Genomic DNA, 25768 nt, shown 5'->3' with positions numbered 1-25768 from the left:
GTACAAAAGTAATTCTACGCTCTTAATAGTCCATTATTAAGATTAAAACGTTCTCTCTTAATTATCATTTATGGAAAATAGAATTATTAAATTAGTCGAGACGTAAGGGAATGCTACTGAGAAAAGTAACTGCTGAGGATCCTGCATTGATGGTTTCATAAAATCAAATGTTTAGAAATTAGCTTTATTTGGATATGACTTGAAAGTAAAACCAGCTGTAATACAGTATGTATTCTTCACAAATAGTCTTTAAATCAGAAAAGAACTAAGATTCCAAAAATTCACTTTTTCCCTATTGATGATCTTCCCTTTACGTTATCTGGCTCTAAATGAACTCAGAGTCTTTGGTCATATCACACACTTCGTTTCAATTGGTGGAAGAGCAGCGAAGTCCGAATACACATCTTCGTACTCGCAGATGGGTTTAAAGGGAAAACGAGCCGCTAGCACGTGTGTCTCTGCAGCTGTCCCCTCACTTACCTTTCTCTTCATGTTCTAGCCCTGCCAGCAGTGCATAGAATATGTGATAATTCCTTTCCCCGGGGTTTTGCCTTACTACTCGGTTCTGTGAAGAGAAATCAGATTTCTATTCAGAGATGTTTCCTCTGCTTAATGACCATGAACCAGTAATTGCTGAAAACAGTCATTGTGAAAGATAATGTGAATTAAATCACGTTTACTCACTTTTTCTAATAAATCTTCATGTGAAAAGCAATGGCAAGTCAAGGACCAAAACAAGGATACAGGATGCTCAATTAGTCGTCAGGTTTCTACTCTTTGTTACCCACATAATTACAATTTTCTGTGTCTTGGACATTGAGAATTCCGGTGCCAAAAGATAAGCAAACAGAACAGACTATTTCATCAAAATCCAATTTCAGACAGGACGCATGTACCCTAGAAGGTAGCAAACTATTTGAAAGAACTGATTTCAAACAACGAATACCTGCTGTTTGATGAGGAGTCCCAGTTTTCAGATTAGGGACATGAAATCAGAGATTCCCAAAAGAAAGATGGGTCCTTATCTACTAGGATAATTAACAGGTCAAGCACAGTAACACCAGAGCAGCAACTAGGCAGAACCCGACAGAAATGTTTCATATGCTGTACCTGCCCTTAGGATAAGCAAGAACAGTTTCTACTAGAGAGTCAAACACTACAGACCAAAAGCTAAACGAAGCAGGATACAATCTACAATTCTCCCGCCCTGGATATTTCCCTTCTGGCAGATGTTCAGCTGAACAAACTTCCCGAAGCGACTGGAGTTGTTGTTGTACACGGTCTTGGCGTTGCCGAAGGCTTCCATGATGGGACTGTGAAAGAAGCCGGGACAGCAGTGAGCGTTAATGAGGGTCGATCTGAAACCGGCAACAACAGTTCTCACCAACGACAAAACAGACAACTGCAAGAGAAATCTGAGATCAAAGGGACTTAGAGCCATTCTGTTTGTTTAGAGAAGAGCCAGATTTTCCCAGCACTTGCTGAAAGGGGTCTATGATGTGTGTCCATCTCGAGAGAGAGAACTCAAAGCTGGTTGTGCAGGCAAAGGATGCTACAGAGAGCCAAGGAGACCATGATGGCTGGTCCCCATACAAATTAGCTTACACACGCAAGCCAGGGGTTGCACAGAAAAAGTCCCCGCTCGAATTCTAGGAACTGGAAAGCTCCCCAGTCCTGGAAATTTCATCCCGGGGGAACGTATAACTTCCTTGGGTCTCGTCCAAATGTAAAATGTGGTCAGACTAGGTCAGGGGTCAGCCATCTTTTTCTGCAAAGGACCAGATATTAAATACTTTTGGCTTTGTGGGTGATGTGGTCTCTGATTCAACTACTCAGCTCTGCCACTAGAGCTCGAAAGCAGCTATAAACAAAATGCAAACAAACGAGCATGTCCCTGTTCCTATAAAGTTTTATTTATAAAAACAGGCTGCAGGAGGAAGATGAGAACGGTTTAGAGACAGATGGTGGTGATGGCTGCACAGCAGTGTGAATGTATTTAATATCACTCACCACCGAAAAATGTTTAAAGTTATGCATTTTTTGTGATGTGTACTTTAGCACAATTAAAAAAATAAATTACGAAGGCTAAGAAAACAAAACCAAAACAGGCTGCAGGATAGCAGTGTCAGGCTGAACTCTGCTGACTCCAGGACTAAGTTCTAAATAACAGGACCTGTAAAGTCCTTACTGGTTCTAAAACCTTATAAGGTACCAATCAGACAGAGAGCAATTACACATTCTAATTACAATTTCAGAGGGTACTGCACCATGATCCTCTTTCAAGGCTCTGAGGTCACTGCCATTGATGTGGCATTGTTCTGCCACATGAGAGGCTATACAATTCCATTCTGCTAAGTCGCCTCCAAAGATCTGACCACTAAGCCCTCTGTGATGTGGTGGATGGAGGCTGGAATTTCTGCGGATAACGAGGCCTCCAAACAGCCAGTCAAACGCTGCCCGGTAGGAGGCAGCTGTAGAAGGTTCCTCACTCACTCACCAACTCAAGCCTGGCCCAGCGATGGGGGAGCTGGGTCACTAGAAATCGCTACATGCACGTGGAGTCTTTTTCTTGAGGGATCATGAAAGCCAAGTCAAGAAAAAGAGAAGAGACAGCCCTGAGTTTTAACTCTTGCTTAAATAAGCCATGTGGTGAGGAAAGCGAATCCTGTTCTTTGGAAACAAGAAACACGATGGAGAAATACCTGCTCTCAAGAATGGCCTGTTCAACAGATGACATCATCTCCTTCGAGGACAAGTCCAGAGACTGCTGACTGATGGCCGATAAAAACTTGAGGATCAGTTTAGTGCTTTCCGTTTTACCTGCCCCGCTTTCACCACTGAAAGACAAAACGCAGATGTTTGTGCTTCTAATTAAAAACAAACAAACAAACAAAAAAAACCCAGCTTGGCCAGCATCACTCCAACTTGTCCACAGAACAACTCTTGAACTGTGGGAAAGAGATCAAAGCGCTAAATTACAGGCAAGTAAGAGTCCCTCCTCTTGCCGGCCTCCCAGCCTCAGTGCCGCCAATGCCTCCCTCAGCCTACGAGCTAAACAGAAGGTACCACCGTGACTAAGCTCAGGTAATAAGAGGGACAGTGCCCTTCGCGGCAGGTAAGCTCTGCAAAGGCCAGGACTGGTGTTTTGCTCCCTAAGGTGTCACAGACCGCTCAGCCGAGCCTAGCTGGTGGCAGACACTCGGTAAATGTGTGTTAAATAAATGAGCAATTAGTGGAATCTTTCTGGTAAATATGCATCAAAATGCAATCATTCATAAATATTGAGGGCACAAGAAAATGAACCTGCAGGTACTCGACCCACACTTTGGTGTTTTACTCCCATAATAATCCCACGAGGCAGGCAGCGACTACCTGCCCAGGTCAGAATGGAAGAGCAGGTCTGTCGGCGTCCCAGGTCCCGCAGAGATGCTGCTTCAGTGATGATGAAGGAAGGTGAACAAAGCCACCTGGGGGTGGGAGGTGGAGGGCTGGGGGCAAATGAGAGGAGTTCCTGAGATATGACTGGCAAACGTCAAAGAGGAAAGGGGAAGGATTCGGGGTCAGACGACCCTGTGAGCGAAAGCACAGAGGCCAGAGGAGCTCGGGGATGTCTACACAGGGTGGGATTCTGGTTAGATCAGCTGGACCGAGATCAGAAGCGGCAGAGAACAGGCAAAAGAACTGAGTCTGATTCTTCTGAGTCTGATAGCACGGGAGACGGCAGGTGAAGGCCAAGCCCACTACGGTCACCAGTGAGGAACAGGGCTCCGCGGTCACGCTCCAGAAAGACCGAGGGTCCCTCAGGGAGACCACCTGTTGTTCTGGTCTAGGTGTGTGGCAACCAGGCTGTGGAGCATACAAGCGGGCTGCAGGTGGAAGGGAAGGGGTGGAGATGAGAGATGTGGAAGGAGAACCCCAATCACTCTTGTGCAAGGCACCCTGCACAGAACAGAAGTAGTAAAAAGGCAGAGAACTTACAAGAAAAGTAAACCCAGGGCATGAGTAACAGTACACGAGCACCAACACTATCACGGGGGAGCAGACTCATAACTGCTCCAGGGGTGAGACGCACAGATGAGGCCCCCACAAGTGCTCAAGCAGCCGCCCCCGCTCAGTGCCAAAAGCTGAGAGGTTACGACAGAGGAATGTTGCAGAAAACACAGGGAATGATGACGCACACGTAACAAAGGAGAGGAAATGTGTCTGAGATGACACCGTCCTGTCCGAGATGACACCGTCCGTGCCCTGCTGGACGCTGCAGGCCCAGGGGAATCTCCACCCATCGAGGCCCGGCAGGTAATTCCATTCCCTGCGCAGGTGTCAGGATTCCAGCCAAAGATCCTTAATGTCAAGTGTGCTGAGGGCTCCCGGAGAGGTCTGTGCGCACACGCACACACACACACGAGACCAGACGGAATGTCCCCCTGGCTGCAGAGGACACACGCCTGGGAATCCACACCTATCTTGAGATCAGAAAGCCAAAGCCAGGACAATCAGAGAAGCAGCCAGTGGGAGTGGCTGAACCCGCATCCCTGAGCCCGCCCTGCCTTGCCGTCTCTGATAACCAAGGCCCATTCAAGTGACTCCAGCTTCCGTGGACTTCTTGGTTATCAGCGACTAGACTCTTTTCCAGGGCTGAGCATTCACCCCTGCATATCTGGCCCCTGCCTAGCCCGGTGGCTGGCACGCAGGAGACGTTCAGCTTGGAGGTACTGAATGAGTCTCAGACACTCAGCGAAAGGTGCAAGAAGAGATTTACAGAACTCTCAATGCTAAAAACAAAAACGAAAGCCATCTCCCTAGCAGTTTTTTGTTAAACAAAACTGAAACAGGTAAGGTCTCTAGTTACAACGTGTGAGGCAGAAATAATGTTTTACATGGTCCCCAAACCCCTGTATCCTCCAGCACACAGAGGTGGATGGCATCTCAACCACCTTTGTAGGAAGGACAGAGATCCGTAACCGGGACCGAACGTGGCCAACTGAACAAGACGGCAGCTGAACTCAGCCAGAGGTTATTCGCTCTTCCAAGTCAGGTGTCTAAATGCCCTCATGGTCCTCTGGGCTTCCCACCTTCTGGGCCTGCCATCTGGGTGCCCTCAGGCTGGCATGTCTCCAAAACAAAGTGACATGTGGAATAAAGTCAAGTCTCTCACCTTCTCACGTGGGGCTGTGAAACAGCAAGAAATAAGCCACTCCTGTGTCATGCCCCTGAGATCTGGGGGCTGTTACAGCAATTAGCGCAGCAATTAGCCTACCCCGGCGAGCGAGGTAATAATACAGTCATGGAGAAAGAGGCTGAACGAATTGGGCAGCAAAGACGCGTCCAGGAGAAGAAAACCCAAGACCCACATCGGCTTTCAGCAGGCATGGACACTGACCTACCTCACGCTTCAGCCCACATTTCTCTCTTGTTGCAAATTTTCTTCAAGCATCTTCTTTAAGTTCTTTTTTGATACCTAAGTAAAACTTGAAACAAAAATGTAGTTCTCAAACTTGGCTGGACGTGAGGATTACCTGCTGTGTCCCTAATCTGAACCTGTAAGGGTAGAACTCAGTCATCGGTATTTTTCAAAACTTTCCAGATGCTTCTGCTATGAAGCCAGGGAACTACTACTCTTGAAAGCAGTTTCACATCATTCAGATAGGACGGCACCAGGAGATTAAAAAGGTGACAATATAGATGGGGTCGTGGAAGTGTGGCATGAACAAGGCAAAGAAAACTCACAAATTGTTAAAACCCAGAAATATGGCAGATGTCCCCACATTAACACCAAGGTAACAGGACTCACTTGTATCTAACCCTCTTCCTCCTCCTCCCCTCCCCACCCTAGCCTGTCACTTTAACATTCTCCATGAAAACATCTGCTGAGGGTCAAAAAACGTGATCTTTGTTGTTTGTTTTTAACTTATATATATATATATATATGTTTATTTATTGGCTGCGTCGGGTCTTTGTTGCTGCGCACGGGCTTTCTCTAGTTGCAGAGAGCGGGGTCTACTCTCTGTTGCGGTGCGTGGGCTTCTCACTGCGGTGGCTTCTCTTGTTGTAGAGCATGGGCTCTAGGTGCCCAGGCTCAGTAGCTGTGGCTCTACAGCACAGGCTCAGTAGTTGCGGCACACAGACGTAGTGGCTCTGCAGCATGTGGGATCTTCCCAGCCCAGGGCTCGAACCCTGGCAGGCAGATTCTTAACCACTGCACCACCAGGGAACCCAAAAAACCGTGATCTTTGAAGCAATGGAGAGAGAACATCTCTGCAGATCTTCCTTCCTTCCCTAAGTATCCACGCGCCTACTACGTGTCAGGCTGCACTAAGGGCTGGGGAAACAGTCCTGAGACAAATGGCCACAGACAGTATTTATGATCCGGCAGCAGCAGCAGTAGGAGATATCAAACAGTCACAAATTATGGTTAATGCTGTCATGTATAAATCCCAGGGGGTGGGAGGAGTCATAATTTAGATGGAGGGGAAAGGTTCAGGGAAGGCCTTTCTGGGAAAATGACATTTAGATTGAAATGCAGAGACACGCACAGGAGTTAACTGGGTGAAAACTGAAGGATGGGGAGCGAAGGGGAGGGAGACCCTGCTTGAAGAAAGGGCTTGGGGCCTTGGGGGCAGGGAGAGCAGCCTGCACAGCCAGTCGGGAAGGGAAGGGGCTGGGTTTCCACTGAGAGGCCACTGTTTTCCAGTCAAGTATGGAACTGGTTCTTTTCAATAGGGGAGTGGGGGAGAGGCTGGAGATTGAGTTTCATTGCCAGTGGTCAATGATTTAACCAATCAATCATGCCTGTGTAACGAAGCCTCCATAAAACCCAAAAGGAAGGGGTTCAGAGAGCTTCTGGGTTGGTGCTCATGGGGAGGTGGAGAGCGGCTCCGCCTTTCCCACACCCTGCCGTGCATCTCTTCCATCTGGCGGTTCCCTAGTTACATCCTTTTATAATACACCAGTGATGCAGTAAGTAAAACGTCTGAGTTCTGTGCGGTGCTCTAGCAAATTAATCGAACCCACGAAGGCGGTCGTTGGAAGCTCCAACCTAGAGCTGGCCAGTCAGAAGCAAAGGTGACAGCGTGACTGGCATCTGAAATGGAGGGGTGGCAGCCTTGTAGGACTGAGCTCTTAACCTGTGGGATCTGATGCTGTCTCCGGGTGGACAGTGACAGAGCTGAGTTAATTGCTTGGTGAACATGATTATACATGCTATGTGATATACAGCATATATATCACAGCACTATCATGATATAATAACTAGGTCTCTACTCCTTTGCTTATCATACCACAGAACCATGAAGCCAAAACAAATCTTAGAATTAAAAACAAACAAAATATATAACACCAATAAAATCAAAATTAACAAGGCTAACTTAACCCCCTGGTTCATGTTGTTCTGCTCACCCGGAAGTGCTCTGAAATAGAGACACAGATGTAGAGAACAAACATATGGACACCAAGGAGGGAAAGCGAGGGGTGGGGGGATGAATTGGGAGATCGGGGTTGACACATATACGCTAACATGTATAAAATAGATAACTGACAAAAAATTTACAAAATTAAAAAAAAAATACAAAACCTGAAGGCTCCTTGTGCTGGGACTGCCCGCAGCTTCCCTCATGAGCCTGGCAGCCTCTTCCACCACAGGCGCTGTGAGGGGTCACCTATTCCACCTCGTGCCTTTACTCCAGCCTCGATAAAATAGCCACTCGTCCAGCAACCACGACGTTCATTCACCTTCACTTACAGCGGACACGTCACTGACATCTCCAGTCCTGCATTTTTCTCATCAGCCCGTGGCAATTACAGTCCTAACCCTTGGCGCCAGCGTGACCACAAACACAAACACGGGCTTCAGAGAAAACATGTTCACCCGGATGAACCAACACGGGTTGATACCGTTAAAAAAAAAAAAAAAAAAAAACCACCTTTATAAACAGCAGAAATGAAAAAGGGAAAGAAAAATAACCATGGCCCTGATATGCAGCCTTGCAGGGCATAGTAAAAGTGTTGAGAATTTTTCACAGGCAGAATGCAAAGTCTCAAGACAGTTTCGAAGCAGGAGGATGTCATGGCCAGGTTCAAGGTTTTAAAGAATCACCCGGTGTGGAGTATGGAGTGAGGAGGAGGGATCCAGGGAGATGAGAGGAAGGAGGGGAGTGAGGGCAGAGATTAAGAGGGAGGGGCAGCAGAGGAGAAGCCAGTGGCCCCCGGACAGACCGTGGAGGGAGGCAGGAGGGGACGGCTGACACGCTGGTCTGGGTGGTTGGTAAGCGACAGGGAGGTGGCGGAATGACTCGGGAGAGCCCAGGGAGCTTGTCAGCCGGTGTGGCGATCTGGGCGCTGGCAACACAGCAGTTCATGTTTATTAATACTCACAGAATTGTATATATGAGATCAGTACAGTTTACCGTATGTTATTTGACCTCCATTGTTGGGGGGGGAGGTGGTGACTTCTAGATCCAAGAATGACTTCCTGATCTCAGGCTTGGGACCTGGTAGGATGGAGACTCCACGTGCTGGGAATGAGAAGCAGGAGAGGAGGAACATGCTTCTGGGAGAAACTTAGGATGGAGTGAGGAGGAGCCACCCGAGATGCCCATCAGACACCTCCGTGACGATGCCTCGGGGGCCTGGACACACGTCTGGAACTCAGAGGAGAATTCAGCAGGGGAGGCACTGAAGTCTGGGGAGTCACGCAGACGCAGAGAAGGACAGGCAGGCTGGTCAGAAGATAAGGATGCAGAAGATGACAGAGGAGCCCAGAGAAAGGGGGAGAAAGCAGAATGATGGAGCAGCTCGTGGAGGGAGGGGCCGTGTGGAGAAGGGGGTGTGCAGACAGGGATGCGTCTTTTCTTTTTCCTTCCTTTTTTCCAAAGATGGAACATAATAGATGTTTTTGAATGATAATGCCAATTTAGTAGGAAAAAAAGAGGTCTAAGAATCAGGGGCAGGGAGGCTCAAGAATGGAGCAAAGTGCCCAGGAAAGCTGGGAGAAGGGATCAAAACACACCTGAAGGAAAGGGCCTCTGACGGCAACAGGGACCTTTATCCACCCCACAGGCTAGTCTCCCCTCCAGTGCACGTGTAGGCCAACTGTGGCCCCCAAGGTGGCCCTTCTGCCTGTTGTTATAAATAAAGTTTTATTGGAACACAGCCTGGCAGGTCACATGCGCTCTGTCTACGAGCCCTTCTGCACTCCAAGGGTAGAGCTGGGCAGCTGTAACGGAGACGACCTCGCCCGCCCACAGAGAGGAAAACAGGTATGTCCTCTCTGGCCCTTCACAGGATACCTCTGCTGACACGTGACATTCAACATCCTGTGAATCAAATTGCCCTGATTTAGTGATTTTCTCAAAATAGACACCGATCCCTCCGTTGCCTGCTAGAAGACTTTAGAAACTTCTCTACCGCCTAGAGGATTCAGTCCACAGGTCTGAGCAAGCAGGACAAAGCCCTTAAGGTGACACCCTGCACCAGAGAGTGGGACTCTGTTCTGAAACTAACACAGGGAGACAGAAGTCCATGCCCTGTGTCTGCTGCTCACACTGAAATCTCCTTGGCAGGTCACTCAACGGCTCTGAGCCTCAGCTTCCCCACAGAAAACGCTTCTTGTCTTTCTCAGTGAACGGCAGTTCCCTTTCTTTGCCTTTCCAACCCCAGTTTCCTCAAGTCTTTAGCGAATCCCATGCCTTACGGGCACACCTTCCATTTGCTAATGATCCTTGGCTCTTCCACGTGATTTTGCAAATGCTTCCGTGTCCTTCCTCCCCTCTGTGCCTGCCGTACTCCCACATACCCTCTGACCCACAATCGCGTGTCACTTTCTCTGTCATGTGTTTTCACGATTCCTTCTTGAGCATCTACTGCCAGCTTCTCTGAGCAAACATGTACACATTTCTACTACAGCATCAGGCAGGCTGTATGGAAAGTACTTCTTTACATCAGTTTCTTCCCATCAGAGCAGAAGTTCCTAAAGGACAGTGACTGGGTCTTTTTTTTTTTTTTTCAATCTCCAAAGCCTAACAAGGTCAACTGCCATATGATACGAACATGAGACATGCCCCATGCCTTATTCTGACTGGTACCTTTCTAATCCAGGATGCAAGTTCTGTTCACTATTCCAATTCAATCATTTCTAAATATACTACTAGAAAAGAAGAAGACCAAACACCCAATTGTTATTCCAGAATATAAAAGACATAGTTAAGGGGAAAAAAATCACTCCAATTTTGGAAAACCAAAACTTTTGCAAAGCAAGCAGAGGTCCTAAACCCACAGCTGCTCCACCCACCCATCCTTTGACTGACAGCTGTTGCATGCTGGCCCTTCTATCAGACACTGTCCTGGGCCATGAGCTGCGCAGGTGAATTAACCACAGGCCCTGCAGACACGACATTAAAAGGTCATATATAACTGAAAAGACCGTAACAGACTAAACAAAATAGACTGCACTCTGCCCGCCCCAACCTGAAGTTAACTTAAAATGTACTAGGTCAACGCAGATCAAATGCTGACCTTGTCAGTTAGATTTTAAAAAAAAGCTCATGGGAGTTTGAAACATATATTTGTATTTTAGAAACTATAATAGCGTAAGTGTTGGCTTAAACGTACAGAAGCAGGTAAAACAAAACTAGAGCTTAAGAGAGATAAACTCTTGAAAGTGAGACAACCAAGAAAGGCTTGGACTAGAATCCTACAGACTAGCAGTGATGGGACTCATAAAGTGAGAGAAAAATTAATATACGAAGTCCCTGCCTAATTCCAAATAGGCTTAATTTTCTGGTTTCATAGGTAATTAGCATGAAAGTTTTGAAAGTAATAACACGTGGTAGCCACCAGGGGGCAGATCAGGCCTGAGGAAATCTAAACAGGGCTAGGGTACCCTACAATTTCTATTTTTACACTCAATTTTCTCTTAATTCCCACAGCCCTGAGCCCCACTAAAAAAACTGCTGGAGAGGTCTATTAAAAACCAAAACACATTTTAATGAGAAATCTATTCTTAAAGATGCCGTTTCCTGAGTTACTTTAGATAAATACAGTTACTCTTTTCACGTCAGCGTTACACAATGAAAGCTTTCTGTTTGGGGTCTCCTCTCCCCTCTCCCTCCCAGCTACCCCCACCTTATTTTTAAATACCACAGTCTTTGGCAGGAACATGCCAGCCCCCTTCCGTTTTATTACACACACATACATATGCACAGTGATCTCATCTGAGTTTTCACTTCCCAACTGCTCTGTCTCGCAAGTGATACACGCGTCACGCTCATTTTTTCCACTGAAAGTAATAAACACAGGTAATTATCGACAGCAAATATTTAGGTACCTGAGGGTGGAAACCAGATTAAACTCTCTTAAAACAGATTAAACTCTCCTTCTGTTCATCTTACCAAATTATATTCTGTATGCTGAAATCGGAAGCTTAAATTCTAACTCCTGAACTTTAGTGAGGAGAGTCCACAGGGCTTCTAGTCATAAGGCAAGTTAATTAGTTGGGAAGGTGACTCTTCAAGGCTCTGTTTTTACACTAAGCGTTAGCTTCATTTCTGATTAACTGCAAGTTACGATTCGTATTTACTTAACAGGATAAATGGACAGTCCCTCTACCCGAGTTGTTTCTAGAACCCAGTGCATGAGCTTATAAGGTAATGAAGAGGAGAGAATACATCTGCCCAGGTGCTCCCCTTCCCTTAAAGAAAGTAGCTGACAGTGGGAGGCAGGGAGAGAAAACAGGAATGAACGAGAAATGCGCTCTTCTGTCCTCCACATTCTTATAACTCTTATTACAAGTGAAGGGCCCCCCAACAAGAGTAATGAGTAAATACTGCCAATAAGAAGAACACAATCCCTGAAAGGAGGTGTGCGGGTGGCACCTGTCGGTATCAGGACAGAGCACCCAGGTCAAAGCAATGAGCTGATGCCTGGAAAGTTCTCAGCACGGCGTCCAAGCCCATCGGAAATGCTGGCCGTTATTTCTTACCCATCTGCAGCGAGATACCACATGGGACAGTGTGAGCACCTCCCAAGTGTCCCCCGTTCTCTCTCCTGGAGTTGCAGGGAGGCGTCTCCTCGGGCATGTCTGCCCCCGACCCCCACCCCAAAAGGGCGGGAGTGGTTTCTCTAACAAGTGAACTGGGAGGAAGGGCTGGTCAGCTCCTCACCATCTGAAAAGTGGTTTCGACAGTGATCAAAGCCACCAGTTACCGCCCTGCACCCCCGACCAGGTGGGTCAGTCTGTCTGTAATTTGCGGCTGCAACGTGAGCAAGTTGATTGGCTGGAGTCTAAAGCTCATAGACGTCTCTGCATCTGTCTCCCGTGCCTTACTTCCAAATCCAGAGGCAGAAAGGGGGGTCTTCGTACGTGTCGTCCTCCCCAAATCCAAACACCCTTTTCCTTTCCCCTTGAAAGTAATAATAATTTCACTGCAAGTTGAGAAAGAAGACTTTGACATCTGTTTTCGATGCCTTTCTAGCCCCATCAGCACTTTTAGCAACACTGTTGGGTCTCAGTAACAGCCACGCTCCCTGAACGAGTGCCCGGAAGGACACGTGAAGGAAGTGCTAGGACATCCCATGGCCCTCGGCACGTCTGCCCTGGATCTCTTCCAGGCGTGTTCCGATCACCACTAGAACACAACTCCAATATAAATAACAGGAGCCACTAGGATGTCAAATTGTGATAAGGGCAATTTGAATTACTCAATACAAATTAAATATCTTTTTCCTAATGTAGAGCACAGGGAACAACTCAGTATCCTGTGATAAACCACATGGAAAAGAAGATGAAAAATGAATGTATATATGTGTATAACTGAGGCACACTGCTGTACAGCGGCGATTGGGTACACTGTAAATTGACTGTGCTTCAATAAATAAATGAATAAATAAAGAAAATATGTTTCAAGTAATACACTCAATTTTTTTAGGTAGTTGCTAGTAATAAGTGTTTTGAGAGTGGGGCATCTGGTAGTTTATTTTAATAAATGAGTAACACTCAGCTAAAACAGATGTCAAGACCCTTTTCCCTCAGCCTCCCGCCCCACCCCAACCCTCCCAAATTAACTGAAATAAGCACACCTTTCTATCATTCCCTCAACACATAACATAGTAAGTCCCACTCTGTGGCTAATGCAAAAGTCAAGTTTAAGAATGTCCAATTAAAATAATTAAAAATTCTTAAATTTGGGATATTCTAGGGTAATCTTATCATACTAGCAAAAACCAAAATCTTGCTCGGCCAGACAAGCATTCTGACATGTGCTCTCGACTATGTAAAACATTTTAAATTTGGAAGAACTAGGCAATATTTCCGTAAGTCAACAGAAGGACCACACCTGACCCCTGGAATAAACCAAAGAATAACTAAGATAAATAAAACCAAGACGTGCAATGGAGAAATCATTCTGAGGACAAGAGCCAGCAAACATGGTACCTCTTGCTTTTCGACTGAGCTCCTCGTGTCTTTTGGAAGCTGCAGTCGTCAGACTATTCAAAACAGAAAACTGCATCCGAGAAGTCTGGGGGTGGACGTGCTAACAGCGGGCTCTGTGTTTGGGGGGTGTGGCGCCGGCTGGTTACCTGATGAGGACACACTGGTTGTCGTGGCGCTTCCACAGGCAGCGGTAGCACTCGTTGGCAACGGCGAAGACGTGGGGGGGCAGCTCACCCAGGTGGCTCCGGCTGTAGCGCTCCACCGCGTCCCGAGAGTACAGGCCAGCGATCGTCTTGTAGGGGTTCACGGAGGCAATGATGGAGCCGATGTAGGTCTGCGAGGACAGGGGGTGGGGTTACAGGCGGCCCTCGGGGCCGGGGGGGGGGCGGTATCCGGGCACAGTTCTCACCCCCACCCACCCTGCGGCGGAGACAGAAGCGGCTTCACGCCTGGAGGGGAGGAGATGCTCTCTGTCGTTGCAGCCACTGCCTGAGCTGTAACAGAATCCACTGAGGGTGTGTTAAGGGGACCAGGGACTCCTGACCCCCACTCACATATTTTCCCTTTACCTTCGGGGAAAAATCTCATGCAAAGGAATGAAGCCATTTCAAAGAGCACTGCAGCGAAAGGTAAACAAGAGAAAGAGGATGGGGACACAGCAAGGCCTAAATCCCTATTCCTGGGTGACCTCCCCCAACCCCGTGTCTCTTCAGGTGGCTGTTAGGAAACCCAGGATCAAAGAAATAAGAGAAACCAGGCGGGGTGGTGGATGGAGTTACTGCTTAACGGGTGCAGGGTTTCTGTTTGGGATGGTGAGAAAGTTCTGGAGGTAGATGGTACCTACGGTCACACAACATCGCAAATGTATTTAGTGCACTGATGTGTACACTTAAAAATAGCCCATATGGTAAATGTTACGTCTTTAACGTTTAAAAAGTAACAAGACCATTTTGAAAGCACCAGGTATTCTTTCAGTCATCTCCAACACCTCATGAAATGCCATGTAACTTATCTGGAAAATAGCTGACTGGCAATCTTACCCTTTCTAGAACCAAAGTCAGGCCAGAAATTAAGCAAAACCTTCAGAGCAGCAAACCTGGAGCTACAGAGTTATTAAAGCACATGCCTCATGCCTCCTCCTTATGGACAGAGACTAATCACGTGTCCTTCTTCAAGAAAGGCTAATGAATTCTGGTTGTCTGGTTGCCAGGCTTAGACACAAGGGGAGCAGCAGATGAGAAGGGCGGAGGGGGTGGGGTCCTGCAGCCACCACCACCCGCCTGACCGCTTCTGTGGTGTGCGCACCGCACCCTGGGCTTGATGGAGGGCTATGGGCTGACTATGCCACCTCCCCCAGTTCTTGCATTGATGCCCTAAACCCTAGAATCTCCAAATGCAACTATGTCTGTAGACAGGGCCTTTAGAGAGATGATTAAATTAAAATGAGGCTGTTAGGGAGTGCCCTAATCCTGTCCTTACATGAAAAGGGAGTTTGGATACACAAAGAAACAGTGGGGATGTGTGTGTACAGACAGACCACGTGAGGACTCAGCAAGAAGGTGGCCATCTACAAACCAAGGAAGGAGCCCTCAGGAGAAACCAACCCTGCCGACACCTTGATCTCAAACTTTGAGCCTCAGGAACTATGAGAAAATAAATGTTGTTTAAGCCAGCTAGTGAGGGGTCTGTTGTCATGGCAACCCAAGCACACTAAGGCACAAGGCCTGACCCTTTCAACACTCACAATAACCCTAGAAGATTCACAGTGTTATTGCACCTACTTTTCAGATGAGGAAATTGAGGCAGAGAGATAAAATTTTGCATTCGGTCACAGAGCCAGTAGTGGTAGAGGTGAGATGTGAATGCAGGCAACCTAATTCCAGAGCCTTCTCTTCATATTTACTGGGGGGGACGGGGTGGGGGAGATAGCAGAGGACCAGAAAAGCAAGAAATACTGGACCGAAAGTCCAAACATCCTGAGTGCATCTGTACCACATTAGACCAGTTTGTAATCATTTACATTCACAGTGACTGCCAGGAACATCAAGTAAAGTATTGTGTGTCCTGTCTGTTTGCAAATGTAAGGAGGTCTATAACATGTTTTGGAAACAGTTTGAACCAAAACAAGGTTAAAAAGGTTAAAGAGCTATTAGTACACGACCCAACAATTCTACTCCTAGGTATGTACCCCAAAGAATTCAAAACAGGTACTCCAACAAACACACAGCAGCATCTCTCACAAGAGCCCAAAGGTGGACACGACCCCAATGCCCACCATCAACAAGATGCAATACATCCACACACTGGAATATTATTCAGCCGTGCAGAGGAACGAAGTACTGATACAGGCTACAATGTAGACGAACCTTGAAAACATGGCACTAAATGAAAGAAGCCAGACACAAAGGCTCACATGTTCAGAGCAGGTAAATCCATAGAGACGGAAAGCTTGGTGGTAGTTGCCGCGGGCAGAGGAGAGAATGGGGGGGGGGAGGCAGGACTGGGGTGGGGGTGGCTGCTTTGCAGGTACAACGTTTCCATTTGGGTGATGAGAACATTTTGGAACTAGACAGCAGTGCTGGTTGTACAACAATGAATGTACCAAATGCCACTGAATTTAAAGTGGTTAGTTTTCTGTTATGCAACTTTCACTTCAATTTTAAAAAAATTAAAAGACTGGCACGTTCATGAGTGAGTGTTCAGGTCTTTGGAAAGCTCCACTCTCTAAAGAGACCCCTCTTCCCCCAACACAGTACCATGGGGAGGATGTGGCCAGAAAGAAAGGGGGAAGCTGCTTTTTCCTCTGGGGAAGGAAAGGGTCTTACTTCTAAAGGAGAGTGGAGAATTACATGGTTCCCTGGAGGAGGCCAGACACCCTCCAGCCACGCCTTGGCCACACGTGCTGGCGGCTTCTTTTATGTCAACTGTTTGCACAGGTGAGGCAGGCAGGTAGGTGATGCTTGAGGCTCTGGGTGTCTGGCAGCTTCCTCTTGTTGCTCTAAAATGTCAGGTCTGTTTCTACCCTTCTGGTAGTTGTATGCGTTACTATTATTTTTATTCTGTGAAATATCAAAACTGTTCATTTTTCTGTGAAACGTTCATTTTTCCTCCTTGAGCAGAACTCAACACAGTCAGTGCCGTCCCTCTTCATGCAGACAGGTCAGTGTGCTGCCAAACCCCTTTCTCAGCTACAAGTAAGAGAAAAGCCACGGTCAGGGCGTCAACTTGACTCTTAAATTTAATTGATATTAGAATAGTAACCCATCATAAACATGCTTTTTTAAAACAATCATGAAAATTTTTGCACTCCCTGTTCATAACTTATTTGTATAGTGGTTGTAAAATTCTGAGATGAGACTTTTTCAAAAAGCACTGATTTACTCACAAAAAAGCTTTCCTTTGGAAGTGATTAATTGGGTCAAAACCTCATAGGTATGCTACTCCTTCCTGGCTGGGGCCCCAGTTTCCCAGCAGCGCTTAAGGTATCACTCACCCTGCCAGCGTGGAAGACGTGGACTTCGTATGGGGGCAGGAGACCCAAAGACATTAAGCTGGGTAGCGAAGGTGAAGACAGAACATCCAAAATGGTCTTATGCCTGGTTTCGCTTTTGAGTAATTCACGTTACACGTGGCCCAGTGAAGTAGCCTTCAGAAGGACAATGTAGCCTGCGGTGTTACAGAGGACTCACAGGTGCCTCCCACCCCATCCCCCGACATTCCAGAATAAGGAAGCCAGGCTCTCTGATCAGCAGACGGTCAGCACTGAGGCAGCCCCTAGAGTGGCAACTATTCTGCTGGTGGTCACACCTGGTGCACTCACGAACACACCATGATTAACTAGCTCATCTCCCACTGAGCCTGAGCACCGCGGCACCATCCGAGCTGGCCGGTGAGCTGATGCCCAGCTACTATCTCTGGCTCAAAAACAGTTCCAACACATCTAAAGATGGCTCCACTGTTGAGTCACCGTCTTATAAGACGTTGTGGCTGACAGTACATTCAACCACCCACGCACCAACAGGGGTGGCAAAAAACCAAACTGAATTTGAGCCCCAACTCGATAATCTGAAATCCCTCCTTTAAAAAAAAAAATGTAAAGAATACGTAAAATGTATGTTTGGCCGGCATGGAGAAAGAACTCAATTTTTTAATGGTTATTTTTTAAGATTATAGGAAACCTTGCCTCCTTTAGAGTTAAAAATACCTCCTACTATAAGTACCTCCACTTAGTTCCAGAGGTAAATGAGGCTCTTAAAACATGAATGCACACGTTTTACTGTTTCACCCTGTCACTAATGACCTGAGTCATTTCTTAAAAGGCCTGTCACCAGATCTCAAATGACCATTAAGTCTACATGTTTCCAAAACAACCTTACTGACATTTCAGAACAGGGGGACACAGAGGGCAATCTGACCTATCTGACCTACCCAGACACATGGTCACACGCCCTCATTTGCTCCAACATAACCTTGACCGCGGGCAGCACAGAGGCCATGGTTCTGCCTCCTCTGACAGTGGAGTGAGCTGAGGGCAGGATCCTGGTCACGGGGCGCCCCCTCGGGTCCGCGGTGACCCCCTTCCCCACTCATCCGCCTATAGGACGGGAACCGTCCCAGACTGTCCAGCCGCGTCGCCAGAGGCCCGTCTCCATGTGCTCTACCCCCCACTTCCAGTTAACTCTAGAATTGACCCCCTTTTTCTCCACCTCCACTGCCCTGGCCTCCCTTGCTCAGACGTCCCCGAAAGCCTCCCTCCTCACTGATCTCCCACTCAGTCTTGCATGTTCTGTCCCGGCCCCACACGTGATGAACCTAGTGGCAGGGGAGGTATAGAGACGCAGACGTAGAGAACAGACTTGAGGGCACAGAGCGGGAAGGGGAAGCCGGGACGAAGTGAGAGAGTAGCACTGACATATATATACTACCAAACGTAAAACAGATAGCTAGTGGGAAGCTGCTGCATAGCACAGGGCGATCAACTCGATGTTTGGTGATGACCTACAGGGGTGGGACAGGGAGGGTGGGAGGGAGGCTCAAGAGGGAGGGGATATGGGGATATATGTATAAACACAGCTGACTGTTGTACAGCAGAAACTAACTCAACATTGTAAAGCAATTATATTCCAAAAAAGATGAAAAAAAATATTTATAGGGGAAAAAAAAAACAACCTCCTGCATAAAACTCCCCAAATAGCTCCCACAATCTTCAGGGTCGACCCACAGGAATATTCGAGAAGAGAGTTTGAGCAGCTCCGAAAAGGTGACCGAACACCCAAGTCCTAATGGATTATTCTCCTAACGGTTGCAGAAGTGGGGGCTGCTTCAGCTACTTATGCAATTGAGTTTTCATTCTTTGTGCCCATGCTGGTACCAAATGGTACTTCTGAACCTCCCTAAAAGGAATGTGTGAAACAATATGGCAGCAATAGTCCCAGTTCCTAATGGTTTATTCCAATTAGGTGAAAGGGTGGGAGGTCCATCAGCAAAAATACCTCTATCTTTTCTCCCAATACCTTGAAGATAGCACTTTGCATGGATTATTTGCCATTAAAACAAAGGCTGCACGGATAAGAGACTTGCTGAATAGCAAGGCAAGTTCAACACGTGATGTAAGTAAATACAGAGACTGGGAATGGAGGGGGTAGGAGAAGAGCCTAGTTGTAAAGTAAGTGACACAAAGATACCATGTAGTAAGAAATCCTAGGAGCTGTGAGACAACAGTGTGTTCCCTGCTTGTACCACTGGTCACTCCATAAAAAGGTATTTATTGTCACTTCTCCAAACACGGCCATGATAACACCATGCACTTTGGGACTCTGGATACATGCGACTCTCAGGCACTGGGCGGGCCAGGTGCTGCTTTCCTCATACTGGATTCCAAATTCCACGAGAGTAAATTGTCTGGTCATTCTAATGGCTTTTCGGAAATAGAAAGTATATTCTATTTTGAAGCACATAAAAACTTTTTTTCTAGTCAGAAAAGTTCCACATAACTCACCAAAAAAATACTCTTCCTCGCCCATGTTAATAATCTGGAAGGGCTGCAGTGCCTCTTGCTATAAGACGTTGGGAGAAACGCGCTGCATTGCTTCAGTGCAGAATCTACCAATTCAAGGCTCTCGAAAGGCATGAGGGCGTAATACCTATATCTAGTCCCCCACCAAAAAAATCAAGTATAACTAAGAACACTAAAAGTGACCCAGTGGCCTCAGGTGCACTCTGCTGGTAGATACAGAGGGTCCACGTTACTGCTGGGAAGTCACTATTCCAACACAGGGAGAAATGATGGAGACAGCAAGGTTTGGTCAAGTCAGAAGACCTCAAAGTCCTCACTCTGGACCTACCTTCCCCGGCACACTGCTGAACCCCTCCAGGCTCTGTTATTACCCCACCCAGTTACTGTCTGAAAGTATCACATAAATCACCGGTATGTGTTATTGTTCCTGTTCATGAAAATGAAACTACAGTGGCTTTTCATCATGTGGTCCTGAAAACCTGGATGCAGCAAATAACCTGAAATGCACTAGGGAAACTGGTTCAAGTCAGTGCCATGACTCTCCTAAAGGGAAGGCCTTGTTGAGAAGTGGGAACCACTAGCCAGATTTACTCCCACCCACCATTCTCCTCTTTCCTTCTCTCTGGATCATCTCAGCTAAACATGGCCACGACTTACTTCCTCAAAGCTCTATCTTGAATGCAGCTTCAGTCGAGATCTGTACACTCGACGGCCCGCTGGGCATCTCCACGTGGATGCCCCTACGTCCACCCTCAACATGGACAAGGCTGAGCTCCCCCAAACATCTGCTGCTTCTCACACTGTCACATCCTGACAAATGGCACCGTGGTCTACCCAAGTGGTTGCTCCAGAAATCTAGGAGTCATCCTGCACAAATTCAGCCTACTGCGCCCCAAACCCCATCGAACGCCTAGATTCTACCTCTTAGTATGTTTCATACTCCAGCACCCCCAGGACTGGTTTGGAACCCCATCATTTCCCATCTGGTTTGCTGGTCACTTCTCCTCCTAGACCGGACACATCTGCTGGATTCATCCATCACCTGCACCCAGAGTGAGCTTCCCAGAACTCACTTTAAAAAAAAAAATTAATTTATTTATTGGCTGTGTTGGGTCTTTGTTGCTGTGCACGGGCTTTCTCTAGTTGCGGGGAGTGGGGCTACTCTTCGTTGTGGTGCACGGGCTTCTCATTGCTGTGGCTTCTCTTGTTGCGGAGCACGGGCTCTAGGCACGCAGGCTTCAGGAGTTGTGGCATGTGGGCTCAGTAGTTGTGGCTCTCAGGCTGTAGAACACAGGCTCAGTAGTTGTGACACATGGGCTTAGTTGTTCCGCGGCATGTGGGATCTTCCCGGACCAGGGCTCGAACCCATGTCCCCTGCATTGGCAGGCGGGTTCTTAACCACTGCGCCACCAGGGAAGCCCCAGAACTGGCCTCTTACTACCCTTCACAAACTAACTTACACACAGCGCCCTTCCTCACCTGCCCCTGACCACCTTGCGAGCCAGCTGCACGCAGCCTTTCCTGGAGCATCTTGCATGTCCTGCAGTTGGACAAATGCATCACACTATTTCAAATCTGTGCACGTGCTGATCTGCCAGGAAGGAGCCACCCTCCCTCTTGGCTGAATACCCCCAGGAATTCCTTCAAAGCCTGGCACAACTTGTGCCGCAGTTGGGAATCCTTTTCTGACCCCCTCTTACCTCTTCCTGTGATACTCATTCTTTGTATTCCCAGAATTTCCATCACAGTCATCGTCACCCTGAGCTATTGTCAAAGATTTGCTGCGTGTGCCTTCATCAATAAGCTAGGAGGTAGCGGTGGGCTGTTTCATTTACTCAATCTTGAAAGAAACAATTACCATCAGCAAGAGGAAATTTGCATCCTTGGAGCCTCACACACCGCCTGGCACACCAGTGAGGCTGAATGAATGTAGATACATCGGGGGCACACAAATTCACTACCAATCCACCAAATAAGCTCCTGTTTTAACTGCATTCTCATGCTTTACACCCACCTTCTCCCTAATGAAACTGCTTGCCATCCTTGTCCAATTAAACAATTAAAACTGTTAAACATTCAAGTTCGTCGGAAAGAAAACTCAATCACAACCGATAACTCAAGGTGTTACTGAAGTCAAGCGCTTAAATTTAGAAGTGACATTTCCATTTAATTTGAGTGAATTTCTGACTCATATTCCCTCCTTGTTGAAAGGAATCTGACCCAAAAGAGGCAGGAAAGGGGAAAAAAAATGAACAAAAACAAAGTTCCTAATTGCCACCATCATGTGCCGCTGAAGAAATGGCAACTCAAGAGCATAAATGTTTGGTCAAGTTTAAAAATACACAGTCAGACAGATGGTTACAATCATCTTTTGGCAACACCAGTCTTGATTGCATGTGAAAAAAAAAAACCCTTGACAAACCACACTGTATTCAGCTGTTCTCGGTATGAGACAAACGCCAAGCCTGCTGGCCATCCAGTCTTCAGGCCATCCACGAGAGGCACGCTGCTACTTGACACTGGCTTTGTAAAGGGACGAAAAACAACCCCAAAGTCTCCTCTGGGAAGACCGAACTCAAAGAAACGAATCGCAGATTTAGATCTGCAGGCCCACAACCGTGAATTCCGAGGCCTGCCCTGTCCGGCATCTACACCGCAGGCAGCCCAAGTGAACTCACTTGCAACCCACACGTCGTCTTCAACTGGCTGCTACCTGCCAATACCTTCTGCAGGCTTCAACGCTAATTTAGGAACAACATCAAACACGTTTACAGATTCCGCCTGGAAGGCCACCTAACCAGAGGAGGGTATTTTTGAAACACCTAAAAATACATGAGCTGTGAAGCATCTTCTGTGCTTACACAAGCATTTATCTTCAGACACGGCCCCACTCCTTCCAATGGGCTCGTTTGACTCTCAGCTCTGCCCTGTTTGTTCGGCAAGACCAACAAACGACCCATGAACCCACGAGGTGGGTGGAACAGAGCAGGGCTTCCTCTGGAGCCATCCCCAACCCCGTAATTGCAGCCGAGCCCTGAGGGTCCCTGCGGCCTCTCCCCGATGCGGTTTCCAGCCACTCCTTAGAGGCTGGTAGAGGAGACTCCCCTCCCCCCTCCCCCCCCATGCAACTGACCCAGAGCAGGACAAATCCTATGATGGAGACAACATGTTTCTCTTCCACTGCGCAGAAAACAAAACTGCCACACCACGGAGGCAGCTTGGCTGTCCCTCCACTGCGGACCCGGAGCTGACGGTCAGTACAATAGAAACCTCAGCTGCTCTGGTCCATGTGGTGTTCAGATGCTGGGTACAGAATCTGAAACGATCCAGGCTCCAGAGAATACGATGGAACAGGTGTTCAAAACCAAGCTCATCTCTCCCATTCTCCTCTCCTCTCCTCCTCTGGAGGAGCTGCCAGCAGCACTGTTCTCGGGGCCATCAGGGCTGGACGTCATTACAGAGAGCCCTGCTCCTTCACCTCCTCCCCCACACGTCTCATATCTCATTTCCTCTCGCTCACCACCATCTCGACTCTGGTCCAACACCCTCACCTCTACACCTTCGAGTTACGGCAACATTCTCCCAGCCGATCTAACTCTCGATAGTCTGTATCACATCACTTCCTTATCAACCCTCCTAAATTTTTTCTCAGGGAAATTCTCTCTTCAAAAGCCTTTAACAAGGACAGCGTTGTCTCTTCACCACCAAGCCCAAACGCTGCTGCCTAGCTTTAAGTAAGGCAGGGTTTCCCAGCACGACTGACATCTTGGGCCAGATCACTCTTTGCGGTGGGGCTGTCCCGTGCACCTTGGGATGTTTAGCAGATCCCTGGCCTGTACCTACTAGATACCATCAGCAGCCCTAGCTGTGGCAACCGGAAATGTCTCCAGATGCTGCCAAATATCCCCTGGGGGCCATTTCACCTGGTTGAGAACCACTGCTTCTAAAGGTTTCCCCAGTCTATGTATCCTACTAATTATCTGACGTTCCCCAACACACACCAGATCCCATGAGCAAAGGAACCGTCTCCCAGTTTAGTGAGGCCATCACGCCAAACGCACTCGCATCTCTCCACCGTCATGGCTGATGTCTCACTAGCCTTTCCTGCTGATCAACTCTCATCCCTCCTTTGCAATATCGTTACTGATGCCCCCTCCACGGGGCTCTTCACGGACAGCTCCGGCCTTCTCACCCACCTTTTTGTCCCCTCTCCCCACCTCTTATCTCTCTGTACAACACATACCCCTCCTCTCCGAGTCTTTAGGGACTTACAGGAGTGGGTACTTGTCCTCACCAGGTCTCATTCGGGGCACGGAGAGAGACACAGGAGGGTGGGACTCATGGAACACTCCTCTCCAAGGTGCCAGGAAGCCCACAGACAAGAGGTTCAAAGTGGAAGTTTGGGGTGGGGTCCCAGGTCAGGAGCTGACGTGCTGAGCAGAGTTCTCATCTGGGAGGTTGCCGGAGATTGGGGAATGCTGGTGAGGTGGCGTGTCAGGCATGAGAGCCTGGACTTCTAGGAAGGGAATCCAGCATTAGGGCATGAGGCAGCGGCTCGTGCAAGGAAATTATGGAAAGAGCAGAGCTGTTCTAACCTGGGTGTTAGAGCCAAACAGGACCAACGGCAAGGCTGGAATCATGGAGACCTACAGACATGGAGGTCTGCACAGCCTCTGTGCCCTGAAAGAGCAGCGCCAAGTTCCAGGCAGGAACTTTCCAAATAAAGACCTGGTGGTTTTAGATGAGTAAGATGCGGAGAGAAGTACAAAGGTTAGCAAAGTTCTTAAAGCTTTCACTTGCCATTTTATTGTAAAACAGCCCTGTCAGATAGGGGAGTTATGACATCCGAACTTTCAAAGAAAATTTTCAAAATTGACACAGAAAAATTAAATGGTTATTATAAGGCCCAAGAGGAGGTGAGGCGAGAAAAGTGGGCTCAGCATTGTCTACTGAGTGCCCTACCTCTTCGTAGCTCTCTACCCACATTTGAACAGAGGATGCTAAAGGCTAGAGGAAATATTATGGTGGGGTCTGGTACTGTCCTCAGACAATAAGGGTGGCCCTTATTAAGTTACTGGTCCTTCTTAACACAAAATAACAGACTCCTCTACCTGGAGATGGGTGTGCTTACCAGCAACCTGTGTTGCTCAAACCAGAAAGCCAACAAATAATGCAAGATCCAAAGTGGTGGGGGAGAGACACAGGAGCTCCTTCTCAATAACAGGACTCAAAGCAGGACACCTATGGCAGGCAGAGAAACGCACTGCTCCCCGCCCCACCAAGATGTCCACCTAATTCTCAGAACCTCTGACTACATGATGTTGCAGGCAAAGGGACTCTGAAGATATGGCTGCAGTCGTAAGCTCTGAGACTGGGGATTACCCAGTGAGCCCGATCTAATCACATGAATCTCTGAAGCCTGAGAACCCCTCTTGGCTGCAGAGAAAAGAAGAAAGGAGGAAAAGATCTGAAGCATGAGAAGGACTAGATCCAGGGTTGCTGGCCTTGAATGTGAAGGAAGGGGGTCTCTACCAGCTGGGAATCAGCAGACAGACAGCAAGAAAACGAGGACCTCAGTCCTACAATCGCAAGGAAATGAACTCTGCCAATACCAGGTAAGAGCAGGAAAGAGATCCTCCCCAGGGGCTCCAGAAAGGAAAACCATCATGCCCACACCTGGATTTTAGTCTGGTGAAACCCCTTCAGATTGACCTACAGAACTGCAAGAAAATTCATAGTTATAGCAATTTGTTATCCCAGAAAAACTAATACAGCATCTCTGTTACCAGTCAAGCCATTCTTTCCCTCTTTTAAAGATAAGGACAAGCATCACTCAGACCTGGGATAAGAGGCAAAGAGTTGTGCTTTTCTGACAAGTGGTGGTTTTGTCTCAATGGGGCAGAGTCTGACAGGTACCGGCATCCACTGCAAATAGCTTCAGTAATGAAAATAGAGGTGGCTGCTTAATGGATGATAATACAATTATTTAAGTCCTAAAAGGAAGGCATATAAGGGTATAATTAACTGAACTGAGCTGTAAACTAGATGTACAAAAATCTCGTGGTTTTCCCTCAAAGGGGAAGGAGAAGATCTTCATTCCAGGAAAAAAGACCAAGATCCTATTCATATGGTTTACTGGGCAATTTAGCTGTCAGGTTTACAAGGTCATCATGGGGGTGGGGGCTTTTATTTATTTATATAAATTTATTTATTTATTTTTTTGTTGGCTGTGTTGCTACACGCAGGCTTTCTCTAGTTGCTGCAAGTAGGGGCTACTCTTTGTTGTAGTGTGCAGGCTCCTCATTGCCGTGGCTTCTCTTGTTGCG

The 25768-nt window shown here is 47.5% G+C and overlaps 1 protein-coding gene across 2 annotated transcripts in view; it reads right to left on the bottom strand.

The window, feature by feature from the left end:
* The window catches only part of MYO10 (myosin X), a 215868-nt gene that overhangs the window by 94717 nt on the left and 95383 nt on the right, over window positions 1–25768 (bottom strand). For both annotated transcript variants that reach the window (XM_057708750.1, XM_057708749.1), the window contains exons 4-8: window positions 13573–13760; window positions 2703–2837; window positions 1189–1313; window positions 685–698; window positions 481–565 (exon numbers count right to left, since the gene is read on the bottom strand). In XM_057708750.1, the coding sequence (XP_057564733.1) occupies window positions 481–565; window positions 685–698; window positions 1189–1313; window positions 2703–2837; window positions 13573–13760 (547 nt within the window). The remainder of the gene's footprint in view (window positions 1–480; window positions 566–684; window positions 699–1188; window positions 1314–2702; window positions 2838–13572; window positions 13761–25768) is intronic.

The sequence above is a fragment of the Hippopotamus amphibius genome, chromosome 15, assembly GCF_030028045.1.
Source record: "Hippopotamus amphibius kiboko isolate mHipAmp2 chromosome 15, mHipAmp2.hap2, whole genome shotgun sequence".
NCBI lineage: Eukaryota > Metazoa > Chordata > Mammalia > Artiodactyla > Hippopotamidae > Hippopotamus > Hippopotamus amphibius.
The sequence above is the reverse complement of the archived record's forward strand: the minus strand, read 5'-3'. Positions and strand labels throughout refer to the sequence as shown.